General features: G+C 49.7%; 2 protein-coding genes and 1 non-coding gene across 5 annotated transcripts in view; 2 read left to right on the forward strand and 1 right to left on the reverse strand.

Annotated features, from left to right (window-relative positions):
- The window catches only part of Rxrb (retinoid X receptor beta), a 150,255-nt gene that overhangs the window by 93,464 nt on the left and 38,861 nt on the right, over positions 1 to 17,930 (reverse strand). The gene's annotated exons all lie outside the window — the stretch shown is intronic.
- The window catches only part of LOC110543428 (RT1 class I histocompatibility antigen, AA alpha chain-like), an 87,287-nt gene that overhangs the window by 68,484 nt on the left and 873 nt on the right, over positions 1 to 17,930 (forward strand). The window contains exons 1-5 of one of the 3 annotated variants that reach the window (XM_060369104.1): positions 14,316 to 14,530; positions 14,725 to 14,966; positions 15,283 to 15,558; positions 17,274 to 17,549; positions 17,675 to 17,791. The exons of 1 other annotated variant lie outside the window; for it this stretch is intronic. In XM_060369104.1, coding sequence (XP_060225087.1) covers positions 14,331 to 14,530; positions 14,725 to 14,966; positions 15,283 to 15,558; positions 17,274 to 17,549; positions 17,675 to 17,791 — 1,111 coding nt within the window. In that variant the 5' untranslated portion in view covers positions 14,316 to 14,330. Of the gene's footprint in view, positions 1 to 14,315; positions 14,531 to 14,724; positions 14,967 to 15,282; positions 15,559 to 17,273; positions 17,550 to 17,674; positions 17,792 to 17,930 lie in introns of those variants that run through there. One more of the 3 variants, XM_060369108.1, reaches the window with a different exon arrangement.
- On the forward strand, positions 12,335 to 12,438 carry LOC132648432 (U6 spliceosomal RNA). The gene has a single exon (XR_009586834.1). It is a non-coding gene; the product is annotated as a U6 spliceosomal RNA (small nuclear RNA).

Below are 17,930 nucleotides of genomic sequence, written 5' to 3' on the forward strand. Positions count from 1 at the left end.
AAGGTAACCAAAGAAATGAAATTTGGCAAATGGATGTGCTTTATTTTACAGAGGTTGGTAAACTGAAATATGTGCACCATAATATAGACACATATTCAGGGTCTCAACGGGCAACAGCCTGAAGTTCTGAAAAGGCTGATTCAGTTATTACACATTTGTTAGAAGTGATGGCAGTTCTGGGTATTCCTAAACAAATTAAGACTGATAATGCTACAGCATGTGTCTCTAATAAAATGGAAGGATTTTTTACATCTTATAAGATAAAGCATGTCACAGGTATACCTCACAATCCTATTGGTCATTGAAAGATCCAAACATACTTTAAGGGACAAGCTTAACAAACAGAGAGGAGTATCAAAGACCCCCAGAGATAGATTACATAATGCTTTATTGACCTTAAATTTCCTAAATGTTAATGAACAACAAACAACAGCTGTGGAGAGACACTGGGTTATAGAAAAAACTGCTGAGTTATTTCAGCCTATATATTTCAAAGATACCCTAACTTCACAATGGAGAGCAGGGAATGCGTTACACTGGGGAAGAGGTTTTGCATATGTTCATACAGGTGAAGAGAAATTGTGGGTTCCTTCAAAACTAATAAAAATCAGATATGACTGAGGAAGACCACCTGAACACCTTGGCCACACACAAAAAGAGAGAAATCACAAGACCAAACAGAACAGGTAACATAAATTGATAATCCCTTCACATGGGAACAACTCTGAAACTGACTGAGACATAAAAAATGTCTTTAGCCAGAACTCTAACAAATACATGGCCAATAAATCCTTGGCTATAACATCCTCAAATTTTATTATGTCACTCTTTTAATTGGCATAGATAAACTTGATTTACAGTTTAGTTTCATCCTGAACATGTCATACATTTATCATTTTAGAACTCTATAATGCTTGTAAGAAATTATATGTTTGAAGAACAAAAGAACTAGACACCAGAGATGCTGGATCAAACCTGACAGAATCCTCCTTCCAGCATGCTGAGACATTGACACATCTGTTCCAGCATCTTGCATGTTCCAGCATTCTGCTTGTTCCTGCCTTAACTGCTTCAATTGCTGTTTCTCATCAAAGCCTGCTCCCAAGAGAGCTTTGAAGAAAGCTACTAATCTCAATTGCTCCAGCATTTTACACTGTTCCAAACAGGACTTTTATTAAGCCTGAAATTTCTCAACATTCAAAGACTGGACCACAAATGTTAATGCTTGCTTAATTAACCATTTTTTCCCAATTTTCTTTGGGCCCCCCTAACAGGATTTCTGGGTGTCCAAAATGTCAGCTAGAAGAAATCCATGAGAACGACATCCAAATTTCCTTAATGGGGGTTGGGTAGGTTTTTGGTTGTTTTCTGTGGCTATGTTTATTGTCATTGGGAAATGGTTATAAATTACTAATGATCTTATTCAGAGAGCAAACAAGGTTAGACTCAGGGATTTTTCTCTTTTCCTTTTTCTTTTCTTTTTCTTTCTTAGACAAGGAGAAAGGGGTTGAAAAGAAAGAAAAGGAAATACAGGGACATCTTATAGGAATAATGAGACAAAAGGTAGCTTATTGAATCTATTCAACTTAAGGTTTTATTTGTTATTCTCAAATAAGGTTATTTTTAACTCTGGTATAGGATTTTGTATATTGATACACTGGTATAAGCTTTAGTATATTGATACAAATTCAAGGTTACTTTCAAGGTTATGGGAGCAAACTGTCTCTGTCAATTTTTTATCTTTTGGAAGCTGCTAACATGCACTTCCCATTTACTCCAGTAACTAATTTTATTTCTTATCAAGTCTCTGGTGGGGTTGAAGACCAAATAGTTACAGTTCCACAATTAAGCTTAAGTTGTTTAGAATTTAAGAAAATGTTTTCATATAGGTAATACCAATAAGGATAAAAGTTAATTTAGGTATAGAACTCTAAACTTGACAAGATAGGATAGATAATCAAATATTTTCTCCTAAATTTACAAATGCACATGGACTGGCCATTGCACATGTAAATCTTACCTAATAGTTTTCATAAACTTTATAATTATTATTGTATTGAAAGAAAAGGAGCCTTTTATTGGACTTAAAGGGGGAAATGTTGGTATAATTTTCTTGTGGAATGTATACAATTTACCCTTGTCCATTCAAATACTGCTTTCTCTACCCCACTATCTGTTTTAAATCCGAACATTGCATTGTGATGCTTATTCTAAGGATCTCCTGTCTCAAGTTTGTGTAAACATATCACCATTTGTTCTTGGCTCACCAGAACCTCTCTCATATTTGAAAAGCTGTGTGTGTGCACACCTGTGGGCACAAACAGAGACACAAAACAACTGGGTTTGTGTCAACAAGAGAAATCGCGCATCCCCTGGAGGAGCGCAGACCCCGCCGTGATCACCAGCAGCAGGGTGGAGGAGGGAGCTGGCTCTCTCTTCTCCTGCATGTTCTGACTCCAGCAAGTCCATTCCTTCACTGGCACTAGAGCCTGCTTCTTCAGGACTGACGTGTGCTGAAGACCAACTGAGACATCAGCCTCACGGGCTGAACAACCCTTGGATTCTTGGACCTTCCCTTGGTAGGCAGCCATTGTTGGATCAGCTGGACCACAGTCTGTAAGTCATTGTAATAAATCACCTTTCTATCTGTCTGTCTGCCTGTCCATATCTATATATAGATTCATTCTATAAGTTCTGTTCCTCTAGAGAACCCTAACACAGGGCTGCCCCTTGAATGTGTGGGGGCCACCCTGCTTCTAACTTGTTTCTGTTTGTCTGTCTTAGTCTCTGAAGCTTCAACTGAGAGTTCCTAAGCAGGTTTTACCCACAACTAAACATTTCCCAAATGAATTAATTTCTTCTAGTAAATAAATTGAAGTGTAGCCAAGCATGGTGGCACGTGATTAAATAATCCCAGCATTCTGGGAGGCAGATGCAGGGGAATAGCTGTGAGTTCGAGGCCAGCCTCCGCTACAAATCAAGTCCAGAACAGCCAAGGCTACACAGAGAAACCCAGTGTCCAGGTAGGGGGACAGGGAGAAATTGATGTGTTGGGGGTCAGTGGGCATAAGGCAGTTAAGCAGTCTATTTTTTAAGGGAAAAGTCCTCTTTCTTTAATTGGTGTCAGTTCTGTTTGAATGGAGAGGTGGGGCAAATGTCGGTTCATCGCCTGAAAGTGAAGACACTTGGTACTCACCACACGCTGCTAGAGACAGATGTTAGCTGTGTCCTGGGCTCTCACACCGTTAGCCCTCCACACCTCTGAACACTGAGAAACACAGCTGGCGACAAAGTGTCTTGACCCCCAACCTGGGGATACAGAACCCGCAGCCTGGTGTGCGCCCTGGGCCATACCAGCTGTCCTCCTTTGTTGGTGCTGGTGCAGTAGACCTGATGCTGACCCGTCTCCCCTGGGGGAAACAGGGAAGGCTGCACAGAGCAGCAAAGTTCACATAAGACTTCGATTTTATGTCTGCTGATTTGTTGGCATGGAGGGGTGCCATGGGTCATGTAAGCTCCTCAGCTGTGGGGATCAGCTCCCCCTTCCACCGTGTGGATCTCAGCGATGGGACTCACGTGGTCAGGCTTTCCCCACTGAGCCATCCCGGCTTCCTGACTTGGGGTCTGTTCACTGGGTGTGCTCCAGGACAGTCACAGCACCATGGCCACCGCTAATATGTCAGCCCCCTGCAACCATTTTCCTCAGTTCTCTTCCATCTCTCCCTCCTCCCCTCCACTCTGCTGGCCATCACCTCCCCTCCAGCCCTTTACCTCCTCATACAGTTCACCTCCCAAAGACAACTGCCAACTGCTTCAGATGTCTTAGGAATTTGTTCAGTTTTTTTTTTAAAGATTTCTTTATTTATTATGTATACAATGTTCTGTCTCAGGTACATCTGCACGAAGGCACCAGATCTCCTTATAGATAGCTGCGAACTACCACGTGGTTGCTGGGGTTTGAACTCAGAACCTTTGAAAGAGCAGTCAGCGCTATTAACCTCTGAGCCATCCCTCCAGCCCTTGTTCAGTATCTTCTGGACATGTAGTAGAGGACAGTGCTTATGTCCTGATGAAATGAGTGTTTCCAAGCCAGGCTCTATGGTGCACAGTTCAAATCCGGGCCCTCGGGAGGCAGAGGCAGGTAGATCCACGCATGGCCTGGGGATGGAAACTGGGGCCTCTGACGCCTGAGAGTCTTGCTTCAAGTGGCCTCACCCTGTCTGACCACCCACTGCAGGGTTGCGGTGGCCCCAGCAGTCTGCAGCCTCTGGTACTGTCTTCCCAATGTGCTGTGTACCCTGCGGGGATGATTTAGTCTCCCTGGTCATTGTGAGGGCTGCTGTGTCCTTGGCATGGATCCTCCTCCTGGAGGCTCAGGGGTTCCTGCTCACCAGGTGATCTCTGGCTCCTATTTCTTCCCTGTAAATGAGGAAGAAATTCCAATATTGCAAAGCATGGACATTACCTGCTTCTCCCATGGTTATCTTTGTCTGTTTTCACCAGTTGAAAGAAGTTTTCTACAAACATGTGAATAGACAGAAAAAAAAAAAAAAGACCAAGGATTGGGAATGGTGGGGATGTTGGCTATCACCTATGTGGGTTAACAGGCTCATCAGGAAAATGGGTAGAGGTAGGAGGGGAGGTGATAGTGAAACAGGCCCAGCAAGGTACAAGGTGCCTAGGCAGCAGGGAAAGCAGAAACTGTTTTCAGAAAACCTAGCAGGAGTTTCAAGGATGGAAGAAATAGTTGTGTCATGTCAGGGTTCAATGAGATTGTGATGGTCAGTGTTGATCTCCAACGTGACAGAGTCCAGACTGTACTAGGAAAGTGCACACAGGCTCACCCCAGGGAAGTTTAAGATGAAGTTGCTTCCTGGCAAGCCTGGGAGGCATCTTCTTGATGGCTATGAGTCTGGAAGACCCTTTTTGCCATTTAGTAACTATGGGCTGCTGTCCCGTGCAGCATAGAGGGGAGAGTGTTAGCCAAGCCTGGCCTCTGGAGCTTTCTGCTTGCTGGTGGACGAAGGGTGGGTGAGCTGCTGCTGCTGCTTCCTGGCTCCCTGGCCAACCCAGGAGCTGTGAGCCAGCTACACACTTTCTCTCTGATGCTGCTTTTGTTAGAGTATCTTGTCATGGAGACAAGAAAGAAACTAAGACAGACACATGCGGTACAGTTGATTTTAGAAAATTACAAACTGACACTCACAGAGGTTGTAAACTCCCTGTAAATGTCAAAAGGTAGAAAAGGAAAACTAAAGGAGTTTAGGAGATGGCTCAGGCCAGGGAAATATTGCTGTAGGTCATTAATGGAACTCCAGCTCCCAAGCCAATTAAAGGACTCCATATCAGACTGGAGCCTAGCAGAGCTGTCCTCTGAGAGGCTGCACCCAGCAGTGGTTCCAAACAGATGCTGAGCCTCACACCCATACATTGGGCAAAGCACAGGGAGTCTTGGGGAATAGTGGTGGGTGTGAGGGAGGAAGGACAGAAGAACCTGAAGGGGACAGGAGCTCCACAAGAAGACCAACAAAGCCACCTAGCCAGAGCTCAGAGAGTCCTGGGGAGACTAAAGCACCAACCACGGACCATGCATAGACTGGACCTAGACCTCCTACACAGATGTAGCCAATGGGCAGCTCAGGCTTAATGTGGGTGCTCTAGCAAGGAAGAGCAGGGACTGTCTGTTACATGGACTCTGTTGCCTCCTTTCTGATCACTTCCCCCTGGAGGCGCTGCCTCTACAGGCCCCAGGGGAAGAGGATGCGCTCATTCCTGATGCAACTTAGTGAGCTGGGGAGGGGGCTCCCCTTCTCTGAGGAACAATGAAGGGGGGAAGGGTGGGACCAGGAGGAAAGAAAGGAGGGAGTTGTAAAGTGAATAAATAGATTAATTAATTTGTAAAACCTATGCTGTGTCTGATTGGGGAAAACTGAGGTGTGTGAGTGCCGGGGAAGTAGGCATGGCTCAAGAGACACTGAATAACTCCCACAGAGGCTCACACGGACTTCTGAGGAGAGGGTGAGGGTGGAGGTAAGTGAGGACATTTGTTAGTTACATGAGATAACAAAGAAAGGGAGTGCTGGCAAGGATGTGGGGGGAAAGAAACATACATGAAGAAGGGCAGGTTTTCACGAGGAAACTACAGGAAGTGGATAGCAGAGCTGCAGAATGCCGCCCTGGGTCATGGGGTAGAGAGCACCCATACTCAGGGCAGGAAAAGTCCCCTGACACTGAGACTCCAGAAATGTGGGGAGGAAAGAGGGACTGGGCAGCCTGTCTCACTCTTGTCTCTGTCAGGGCTCCTTTCTAAGACTTCCTATGACAAACTGCCTGAGGATTCTTCAAGGTAGGCCCATTCCCCTCCACACACCCTCTGCATGCTCCAGTTCTCTTCCATTCCCCCACACACACACCAGATGTGACAGAAAAGCTAAGAAGGGGACATACCCAGCACAGCCAGAGAGATGCCGCTCCCAACACTCCCGTGGTGACCACTATGGCCGCAGTCTTCCAAAGCCTGGGATTGGAGGAGAACCAAAGGAGTCTCAGCCTGGAGGGAGAAATGTCCTAAGGGCAGAAAGAAGAAGCCGGTGTAGGGAAGCATTTCCTGCCGCACAGAAAGGGAAGCTCTGAGAAAAGTCTCAGGCCGGTGTGGGGAAGGAGGCAGCAGGTGTCAGCTTTACTAGAGGGGCCCCTCAATCAGGATTGCATGGAGGCCATGAGGACTTTAGAAAAGCACTCTCCAATTGACAGTCAAGGAGAGGTGCTGCAAGCAGACAAGCAGGGATAGGGTGCCCTGAGCAGCTGGCCTTGATGAGGCACTGCAAAGCCTCTGCCAGGGCTAAAGGTGGACCACCCACTTTGTTCAGTGTGCCCATGCTGCCCTGTGTAACGGGAGCGAGGGTCCTGGAGTGAGGTTAGCCTCTAAGACGAGAAAGGCTGAGGTATGAGAGCTGACCGTGTGATCAGAGATGGTTACAGAACAGATATTTTGAACTCTGCTAGCAAAAAACCATCATGGGAAAAGGTTTTCCACTCCCAGGTCCCAACTCAGGCCTTCCATGCCACCCTGAACCCCTCAATAGTGAGCAATCAGCCACATGGGGGGGTTGGCCTGTCCCCTCCCCAAACTGTCTTCTCCTGGCTCTCTCACCTGGTACAGACCCCAGATCTGCTTACCAGGTAGAAAACGTTCTGCTCCATGGCGAACAGGAGATCCTTCCATTCAGGGACCCGGTGCCCTGCAGATCAGCCGCCTGTGCTGCGCTGAGGGAAGTGAGGGGTCTGTAAGGCATGATTCAATGTTTAACATCATGCAAACCACGTGATATTCATTAGCATATTTAACGGTAGGATGTGATAGGCCAGCACTGAGAAGTTGGAAACCACAGGGCCTCCTGCACAGCAGCACAGCAGTTCAATATTTTCTGTGGTTTGGGCTGTTTCCGGTTGCACACGGACTTGACTCGGCGTTGTGATTGCTGGTGCTGGGTTAGGCAGGTTTTCCACCATTCTCCATGGCATGCCAATCTGTGAGGGCAGGAGGGACCCTGACCTCCTGTCATGGTAACCCACCTCCCCCTAGCTCTTCTTAAGAGCCAGCTCTGCAGGATGTTGATCCTCTCTTGCTTGGAAGCCATCCTTGAGGCCTGACTGCTTCATTAAGGGAGTGGCAGGGCCCTCAGCAAGTAGGCTGAGACTGCCATGGCCAAAGTCGGCCTGCCAGGTTCTGCATTTTTGTCTGAATTTACTACACCATGACTCGAAGAACAAAGTGAAACTGTTGACAACTAGCCATAACCCCCCAGATGTATCTTTAAAAAACAACAACAAAAAACAAACAAACAAACAAAACTAACCAACCTTGCATGGCAACACATGCTTTAATCCAGCACTCCACAGGCAGAAGCAAGTGGATCTCTGAGTTTGAGGTCAGCCTGGTGTACAGAATGAGAACCAAAACAGCCAGCGCTACACTAAGGAGGCAACATGAGGCCTCCAAGTTACGTTGGTAAGGATGGGGGCTTTTTTTTTTTTTTAATGATGATTTTGCACTAAGAGTGAAAAATACCAGATGAGGACAAAACCATCAGCAAGGCTCATGGAAAATGAGACTTAGGATCAGTGGGTGTTTAATGTTTACATTTATAAACTCCTAACGTTGCAATGGTTTATGCACACTAACAGAAACTGTCTCAAAAATTTATATCTAACCACTTTGCTAATTTTTCAAGCTATATCTATTGGAAGAAATAATAATAAAGCCTGTGATGTTTAGTAAAGTATACTATACAAGGCTCAGGAAAATGAGGTTCCCCGGCTCTGTTCTGTATTTACAGTTCAAGGTTTCTTCTAAGCCACAAGTGGTGGTGAGCGCCTTTAATCCCAGCAGAGGTGGAGGCAAGTGGATCTCAAAAAAAAAAAAAAAAAAAAGGAAAAAGTTTATCCTGGTACTAAAGAACCTTCAATTCAAAAATTATACTTTGGGTGGGTGGAAGGGGGAGGGAGGGTGGGAACCGGAGGAGAGAAGGGGAGGAGAGCGGGGAAAGATTGAGATGTAAAGTGAACAGCTGAATAAAGTTAAAAGTTGAAAAATTATACTTTGTAAAGTTCAAACTTAACAGGAACAAAAGATGAAAATCATACAATCGTAATTTTAATCAAGGTACTAATTTATTGTAAACTGTAGTGAAGACATACAAGTAATTGTTGGTGACCTTATCAATGATCAAATTCTTTAGTGTAGGGGAGGGAAGAGAACATGCTTGAGAGCCCGGCCACAGCGCTGAGAATCCTCCCCGGAAACAGAGCTGAGAATCCTCCGAGGCCAGAGCGTGGGACAATCCTCCCCGGCCACAGCGCTGAGAATCCTCCCGGCCAGAGCGTGGGAGCGGCCACAGCGCTGAGAATCCTCCCCGGAAACAGAGCTGAGAATCCTCCCCGGCCAGAGCGCGGGAGCGGCCACAGCGCTGAGAATCCTCCCCGGCCAGAGCGCGGGACAATCCTCCCCGAGCCCCGTGGCGCCCTGCGCCTGGAGCCGGAGCCTAGGGCCGCGCTGGGTTGGGCGGCGGGGCGGGGACTCCGGGAGGTCCTGGTCCGAAGCTGCCCGCAGGCTTAGGTGGTCCCGCGGGGTCCGCGCGCTGCCAGGGACGACAAGGCGGTCACCAAGGAGCTGGTGGAGCCGCTGAAGGAGAACGGACTGCAGACGCTGTGCGAGAACAAGGCAAAGGGACAGAGGCTCGCTGTCCTGTGCCTGTGTGCGGAGAGGGGCACAGTGCTTCAGACCTGGTTTCCGGCTACAGCCTGGACCAAGCGGCGCCATCCTTGGTGTCACCATTCTCCTGGCTCTGTTCCCCTTTTTCCTTTCGACTTCCTGAGGACGCTTTTTAAGAGCATCTTCCCATGGCCCTGCCCCTCCCTGCCCCGCGGACTCCTCTTCCTCTGGAGCTTCCCGGGTCTCTCGGGCTCCTCGGATCAGGCTTCATCCCTGGTAGCCACAGCCTGTCCTGGTTCTGGCTGTGCAGCACCGGCTCCTCCGCCTGAGCCAGCAGCTCCCAGACGGAGTAGATGTTGGGGTGACCGAGTTGGCAAGGCCGCCGGCGGCGCAGAGGGGAGCGTCTTCCTCTATTTCTATTTAAATTGTCAAATAGTTGGCGGCTTCAGAGCTTCCCGGTTCCTCACCCAGGAGCCTGGTGTGAACCAACAGCTAATTACGGGAGCCTCATCCTGCACAGGACCGAGGTACATGGGCCAGAGAGTCCTAAGTCTGCATTTAACCTGGCGTTAACGTCCAGTTAACCTTGGGTTGGCTTGTGTTAACCTTTCTGTTTTGTTGTCTCGTTCTTCTTTACTTTTTTCTTTCTTTCCTTCCTTCTTTCTTTCTTCCTTTCTTTCTTCTTCTGAACCCCTTAATAGTGAGCAATCAGCCACATGGGGGGTTGGTCTGTCCCCTCCCCAAACTGCCTTCTCTTGGCTCTCACCTGGTACAGACCCCAGATCTGCTCCATGGCGAACAGGAGATCCTTCCATTCAGGGACCCGGTGCCCTGCAGATCAGCCGCCTGTGCTGCGCTGAGGGAAGTGAGGGGTCAGCAACTGTGAGTCAGTGGCTAATGTCAGGCCTTGTTAGGATGGATTGGATGGGCTTGGCTAACCACATGAATTTTCCTCAGTCAAAAAGCGGATGGTGTACTCTCTGACCCAAAGAAAGCGCCTGCCACAAAACAAGAAAGCTTTTTCAACTCTTCTGCTAGGAAAACCTCACTTCCTCTTTTGGTTTGTGATTTAATCGCAGAGACTAAAGATAGTCCATTGCACACTGAGTTGAGCTAGGGGTTCCTAGGAATGGGACTTCTGGGGCTGAGTTGGGCAGGCATGCCACAGTTCACCAGCGCATGCCAATCTGTGAGGGCAGGAGGGACCCTGACTCATAGCTCCCTAGATCTTCTTCTTAGCTGCCTCTGCAGGATGTTGAGAGACTAAGCTGTTGATCCTCTCTTGCTTGGAAGCCATCCTTGAGGCCTGACTGCTTCATTAAGGGAGTGGCAGGGCCCTCAGCAAGTAGGCTGAGACAGCCATGGCCAAAGTCGGCCTGCCAGGTTCTGCATTTTGTCTGAATTTACTACACCGTGACTCGAATAACAAACTGAAACTGTGAATGCTTTTTTACAACTAGCCACAAACCACATATATGAATCTTGTTTTCGAAATGGCTAGAAATGTGTAAAGACTATAAAGAAAACCACATAGCCGAGCTTGCGGCTTGAAAATGTTTTACCTCTGACAATCAGGCCTTCCTGAGGCTACTCTGCATGCCTCAAGATACTGGTTAAGAAGGTTTTGAAGTGAGACTTGAAACAGCAAAGGGCTGAAATGTGTAGGCATGTCTGGATTCTCCTATGGACCTACACCTAATAGGGACCCATGCCCGGCAACCCTGGCTGCCCTGCCCTAAGGGTTCAGGGAGAACGACAGATCCAAGTGTAGGTACCAAGTCAGGGAAACACATTTGGGATCCATTCTTTGCTTTAAGCACAGGGATGCTTTCTTTCTCTCTTTCTTTCTTTTTCTTTCTTTCTTTCTTTCTTTCTTTCTTTCTTTCTTTCTTCCTTCCTTCCTTCCTTTCTTTCTTTTTCTTCCTTCCTTCCTTTCTTCTTATCTTCTTTCCTTCCTTTCTTTCTTTTTCTTTCGTTTGTTACACACACACACACACACACACACACACACGGGAGATTTCAAGCTGTGTGCAGGTACCACGGGACAAACTCATGCATCAAACTTAGGCCCCTGGATTCTGCATCTAGTCTCTGAATTTTCTAAACCATGAAGTTGAAAGGTTGGTTTTCCGCAGGTTGTTTTGTTTTTCCTGGGGTGTCTGTTCAGCAGTTTTGGGGGTTTCTTTTCTCCTTGTGACTGGCAGAATATCTGTGGCTTCAGGGCATTAATAATATTCCATGAATATTATTATTTCTGTAGTAAGTGTTTGACATGCAAATGCTCTCCCCCAACACAGACACACATTTTTAAGAAGTCTGGGCTTCCACAAAGCCAGGACTGCGCTGTGCTTCTCTCTCCCCAGTACAGTGGGAATAAAACCATGTGCTCCCAGCAGCTCACCTTCTGACCAGTGTTCAGGGTACTGAAGGAGGCTGAGATCTGGAAGACACACTGGGGGAGGGGGCTGTCCAGTGCTCTCAGCACCCCCCTCCCAGATCTTCACCTTATTTTGGAAAATACACACTTTTTCCCTCTCTCCCTTCCCTCCCCTCCCCTCCTTCAGTCTGTTTCTAGAGACTAAATTTGAGATCTCAAGACTCACTTGCCAGAGGCACCCAGCTTTCTCCCCTCCCTGCACCCCCATCACCACTAGCCTTGACCTCAATAGAGATGCAAGACTTTCTGGCCCTCTTAACTTTACTATGGTTTTGAAATGTTTCTTCTTTTGCTGCATTGTTGCCAGTGCTACAATGCCTTGATGTCTGCTCAGAACCTAGCCCAAAAACTTCACAAATCCACCGCTGGGGAGGGCTAGAGCAGAGCCAAGGCAAAGAACAAAATTTCTCTTATTTCCACAGATAAGCATTGCTCTCACCCTCATCAAAGAAACTTCTTTTTACACTGACCAGGATCATTACAGAAGGACAGAGAGTTGGAATGGAGATCAATTGGCCATGGGGTGCGCAACCCCAGCCACTATGTTCAAAGAACAGCTCTGCTCTGAGGGCTCAGGGGTCAAAAAGATTGTAAGAGCCAGACTGCCAGGATATCTGCTGTGAGACTCTTCTTTAAAAAAAAAAAAAGTAAAATAAAATAAAATAATAAAAAAGATTAAGTGGGCGCTGGCTTCAGCAGCACATGTGCTATAATTGGAAAGATACAGAGATTAGCATGAACCCTGCACAAGGATGACGCGCAAATTCGTGAAGCCTTCCACATTCTTATGAGACCTGATAGACTAGGGTCTGAGGGAAGGGGAGGAGGACCTCCCCTCTCAGTGAACTTGGAGAGAGGCATGGGAGAGAGGGTGGGATTGGGAGGGTATGAGGAAGGGGGCTACAGCTGGGATACAAAGTGAATAAACTGTAATTAATAAACATAAAAAAATTTAAAGATTAAGTGGGGCAGAAAGGGAAGTCGGGCTGGGTCTGGGAGGTGGTGGAGAGGTGAGAGAGACACATACACATTGTGTAAACTCAAAGAAGCCTGGTGGTGGTCAGGCCTCTAACCCCAGTATGGGCAGGCTGACTGAACGCTGTCCTACAGGCTGACAGGTGGCTGATGTCTCCAGCTGCTGATCTTCAGGTGGTCTGTCTGCAGCCACTCAGGACTACCTACTCCAGCGTCCATTCAAGGACTGTCACACCTTTTCATTTTCTCTAAGGGCAGGAGGGCAGGAGGGACAGAAATGACCAAATAGTGAGAGTTCTCAGTAATAGAAATATCAGATTCCAGTACAGTATGTTATAGATTTTTCTGGGTTTGGTGGGACAGCGCCTAGGGCCTGTCTATGTAGCCTAGGCTGTTCTGGAATCTCTGTGTAGACCAGGCTGGCCTTAAAGTCACAGCGATGGTTCAACCTCGGCTTCCTGAGTGCTAGGAAGGACAAGCCAGCAGGGTGAGCTATACAGTTTTTAAAGATTTCCCCCACATGGTGCCCGGAGCCCAGAGTGGCCAGAAGAGGACGTTGGAGCCTTGAGCATTGAAGTGACAGGCAGTTGTGAGCCACCGCTGGGGACCAAGCCTGAGTGCCCGGCAGAGCAGCCAGCTCTCCAAACGGCCGAGCAGCCCTGCCTGCACCCATTTCATAGAGTTGTGTGGACGCATCTACACAGCCTGGCTATCTTCCTTTGTGTTTGTACTTACTCCAGAACTGCCTAAAAACCTCCTGCCTCTTAGCTTAATCAGGGTAAAGAGAAGTGTGAGTTTTCCAAGGAAGAGCTGCACAGTCATGGGAGTCATCTGCGGAGCAGTACAAGCCGGGACTCTGGTGAGGGTGCCAGGGCCGTGTGGACACGTGGATCTTTAGCGACAGGAGCTTCTCCAGCTCTGGTTGGAGCACACAGGGACACAGGGTCCTGTCATGTGACTCTCTGTACACTTCTCCCACTCACCTCTGCTTTCTCTTACAGTTCGGACATGTCCAAGTCAATAAACCGGGAGCGAGTGAAACCCTGGCCACCAGCCTCCCCACCTGGGACGAGACTCACCCTCTGTCCAGTGTCCACACTGTCCACACTGCACAGGCCTAGGAACTCAGGAGCCAACTCAGTTAAGAGATCCACTTCCCCTCATCATCTTGCCAGCCCACCTGTCAGTTCAGAGTGTGAGGGCAGTCTCGTCGCTAGTGTGATTAAGTAATTAAAGTGTCTCACACAAGTGGGTGCGCTAGGTAAGCACAGAACTGCTCTCTGGTGCTTGAGGGTCAGCTCCTCCAGCTCTAAAGGAAGAAACCTACCTACGAGCTCTCGATGAAGGCTGAGCGGGAAAAGCACTTGCCAGCAACCCCGACCACTGACTTCCATCCCTGACATGACAGTAGAAGGAGAGAACCAGGTTCTGCAATGTGTCCTCTGACCTCCGAATCTGTGCTGTGGCCAGATGTCTGGGAAACACACACACAAAGACACGTGTGTGGAGTGCCACACACCACGTGTGTTGTCCTAGGATTCCCTGGAGTGGTTTTTCTCCAGAGTCTGAGGGAGGGGAGGAGGAAGGAGTAGAGAGAAGATGAAGTGATAAGATTTGCCCGTAGGTCTCTCAATTCCAGACCCAGGAGGATGATACAACACACAGCTCTGTCCCACAGCACAGTTTCACTTCTGCTCCTAACCTATGTCAGGTTCTACTGCCCCGACACTGATCACCAGCTGTCGCTCCTCTCCCCTATTGGGTGGCCACATCCTGGGGAGCCAATCAGCGTCGCCGCCGGCACCGGTTATAAAGTCCACGCAGCCCGCGGGGCTCAGACGCCCAGATCCAGATGGGGGCGATGGCGCCGCAGGGCTCAGACGCCCCGACCCAGACCCGCGCGGGTGAGTGCGGGGTCGGAGGGAAACGGGCTCTGCGGGGAGGGCGGGGCGGCCCCGGGGAAGCCGCGTGTCCGCGACCCCCGGACCCTCCGCCGTCCCCACGCGCGTCCCGAGCCCCGCGCGCCGCTCCCCTCCTGGCCCGCGCACCCGCCGGGGTCCCGGGAGGAGGTCGGGGTCTCACCGCGCGCCGCCCCCAGGCTCACACTCGCTGCGGTATTTCCAACCGCCGTGTCCCGGCCCGGCCTCGGGGAGCCCCGGTACGTGGAAGTCGGCTACGTGGACGACACGGAGTTCGTGCGCTTCGACAGCGACGCGGAGACGCCAAGGATGGAGCCGCGTGCGCCGTGGGTGGAGGAGACACAGAGAGCCAAGAGCAACGAGCAGATTGCCCGAGCGAGCCTGAAGACACTTCTGGGCTACTACAACCAGAGCGAGGGCGGTGAGTGACCCCGGGTCACAGGTCACGACCCCTGCACGTCCTGACACGGGCCCGGAGACATCCCGGCTCCCAAGTCCGAGGTTCTGGAGGAGACCTGAGACCCAGGACCGGTTTCCATTTCAGTTTGGAGGAGACCGCGGGTGGGCGGGTCCTCGAGTCCTTGGTGATCAGCTGTGGATAGATGGGCGGGGCCAAGGGTAGTGGGTGATCAGTTGGAGACAGTTGTGCAAGGCGGGTGTGATCACTTGAGACAGGTGGGCGGGATGTGGTGATCACGTGGGGACAGATGGATGGGGATGACCCTGGGGTCCCGCAGGCTCTCACACCTTCCAGTGCATGCTTGGCTGTCACGTGGGACCCGACGGGCGCCTCCTCCGCGGGTACCATCAGCAGGCCTATGATGGAAATGATCACATCGCCCTCAATGAAGACCTGAGGTCCTGGACCGCAGCAGACAAGGCGGCGCTGATGACAAAGCGCAAGCTGGAGGAGGCTGGTGCTGCAGAGGCACACAGGGCTTACCTGGAGGCCGAGTGCGTGGAGTGGCTCCGCAGATACCTGGAGCTCGGGAAGGACACGCTGCTGCGCACAGGTGCAGGCCGCGGGCATCTCCTCCTCTCCCTAGGGCTGGGCTCAGTCTGAGGAAGAAGAACCCTCCGCTGGGTCACACCCCTGTCTCTGAGGGAACCGGGGTCCCTGGGTCTCCTGATCCCCCACCGCGGTGACTGCACTGACTCCAGGGCTCACCTTCTCCCTGACAATTCCCAGTCTGTCTCCAGGGGAGGAGAGAAGGTCCCCACATGACAACAGGGGCCCCTTCAGCCTGCAGCCCGCTGTCAGCCATGACCTCTCCCAGGCCGGGGTCTCTGTCCACACCCACTGTTTGTGGAACTGACTCCTGTCCTGCTGAGTGTGTCAGCCTTACACTTCAGGACCGGAAGTCTGCTTTACCTGGTGGGAGACATGGACTCCCCCACCCTAGGCCGGCTCCCCCGGTTTCTAGTTCTTTCCAAACAGTACATTCTCCCAGATGCCTGTGTGTGAGGGGGAGGGGTTGAGTTCCTTCCACACCCCAATTCAATCTTTCCTAGAATGGTCACATGAGCACTTATAGGTTGACAAACGGTAAATAGTAGAACTTCTTTCTATCTTTCTTTTTTCCTTTTCCTTCCAGTCTATCTTTTTGCTTTTTGTGTGTTTGTCTTTTGAAGGTATTTTGCTTAGTTTTTCCTCCTCACTTGGTGATACTGTTTCTCCACCCTTGTGTTATCATTTATATCAGTCTCCACAGGTGTAGGGGAGGGAACTGATAAACTGGAAAATTAGACAAGTTAACTCAGTCTCAGCTCTCAGAAGCCTTTGTCATTTAAAGTAACACTGTTTCCTGCAGAATTCAGCCTCCACCTCTTCCTGCTCCTCCTCTGCCCCAACAAGCTACAGTGCTCCCCTAGGGAATCAGGGATTGACCTTTCTCAGAGACAGGGTCTTCTGCAGTGGAGGACTGGAGTGACAGGGAAGGTCCCCTCACCCTGTGAGCCATTGTGCTCCAGTGAGTGCGGCACTGGGGTCCACAGCACACTCAAGGATCCTGTGTGACACACCTTGTATCTTCTCCCCCAGAGGCAGGTGCTGGGAGCCATTTTCTGTACCTGAGGGTCAGAGCTTGACCACATTTCTGCTACACACTTTGTGCTGTCTGCTCACAAGTGACAGTTAATGCTGGTCAGCAAGATGACCACGGGCTGTGCCTCAATGGAGGCAGCATTAGTTGGTGGCACCCTTCCTGTAGCCCTGCCCCTAATTCCTTACTGTGAATTTAGACAGATACTGTGCTATTTTCTGTTCTTCTTCCATCCTTTTACTACCTGTCTTATGCTCTAGAACTCCTCATCACGAAGACCCTGTTGACCTGCTGGCTCATGTGGATTGTCTCTTAGCTTCTGAGTTTCCCCAGGAAATGTGCAGTTCTGTGCTGAAGGGACAGCTCTGCCTGCAGGTCCCTAGTGTGATGACAATTGAAGTGTTCAAACAGACACATAGTTCAGTGTCATTGGTTTAAATTTGTCTTTGCAGATTTCACTTTACCTTGTTAATTGTGGATTAAAAAAATTATGTATATAAGTGCTCGGTCTTCATGTACACTTTCATGCCAGAAGAGGGCACCAGAATCCAGGGTAGATAATTGTGAGCCACAATGTATTAGCTGGGAATTGAACTCAGGACCTCTGGAAGAACAGACAGAGCTCTTCATCTCTGAGACATCTCTCCAGCCCCTTAATTGTGAAAATTTTTAAATCTTCTGCACAGATCCCCCAAAGGCACATGTGACCCATCACCCCAGACCTCAAGGTTACATCACCCTGAGGTGCTGGGCCCTGGGCTTCTACCCTGCTGACATCTCCCTGATCTGGCAGAGGGATGGGGAGGACCTGACCCAGGACATGGAGCTGGTGGAGACCAGGCCTGCAGGGGATGGAACCTTCCAGAAGTGGGCAGCTGTGGTGGTGCCTCCTGGGAAGGAGCAGGATTACTCGTGCCATGTGCAGCATGAGGGTCTGCCTGAGCCCCTCACCCTGAGATGGGGTAAGGAGGCTATGGGTGCAGAGCTGGGGTCAGGAGAGCTGGAGCCTTGTGCAGACCCTGAGCAGGTCAGGGCTGAGAGCTATGGTCATGACCCTCACCTTCCCTTCCTGCCCTTCTGTTCCCAGAGCCTCCTCAGCCCACTGTCCCCATCATGGCAGTCATTGCTGTTCTGGTTGTCCTTGGAGCTGTGGTCATCATTGGAGCTGTGGTGGCTGTTGTAAGGATGATGAGGAGAAACACAGGTAGGAGAGGGCAGGGTCTAGGTTTTCTCTCAGTACTTTCAGAAGTGTGCTCTGCTCACTAATGGAAACACATCCACACCCTCATTGCTACTGTCTCTAACTGGTTCTGCTGTCAGTTCTGGAAACTTGCTGGGGCTGA

The sequence above is a fragment of the Meriones unguiculatus genome, chromosome 16 (assembly GCF_030254825.1).
Source record: "Meriones unguiculatus strain TT.TT164.6M chromosome 16, Bangor_MerUng_6.1, whole genome shotgun sequence".
Taxonomy (NCBI): domain Eukaryota; kingdom Metazoa; phylum Chordata; class Mammalia; order Rodentia; family Muridae; genus Meriones; species Meriones unguiculatus.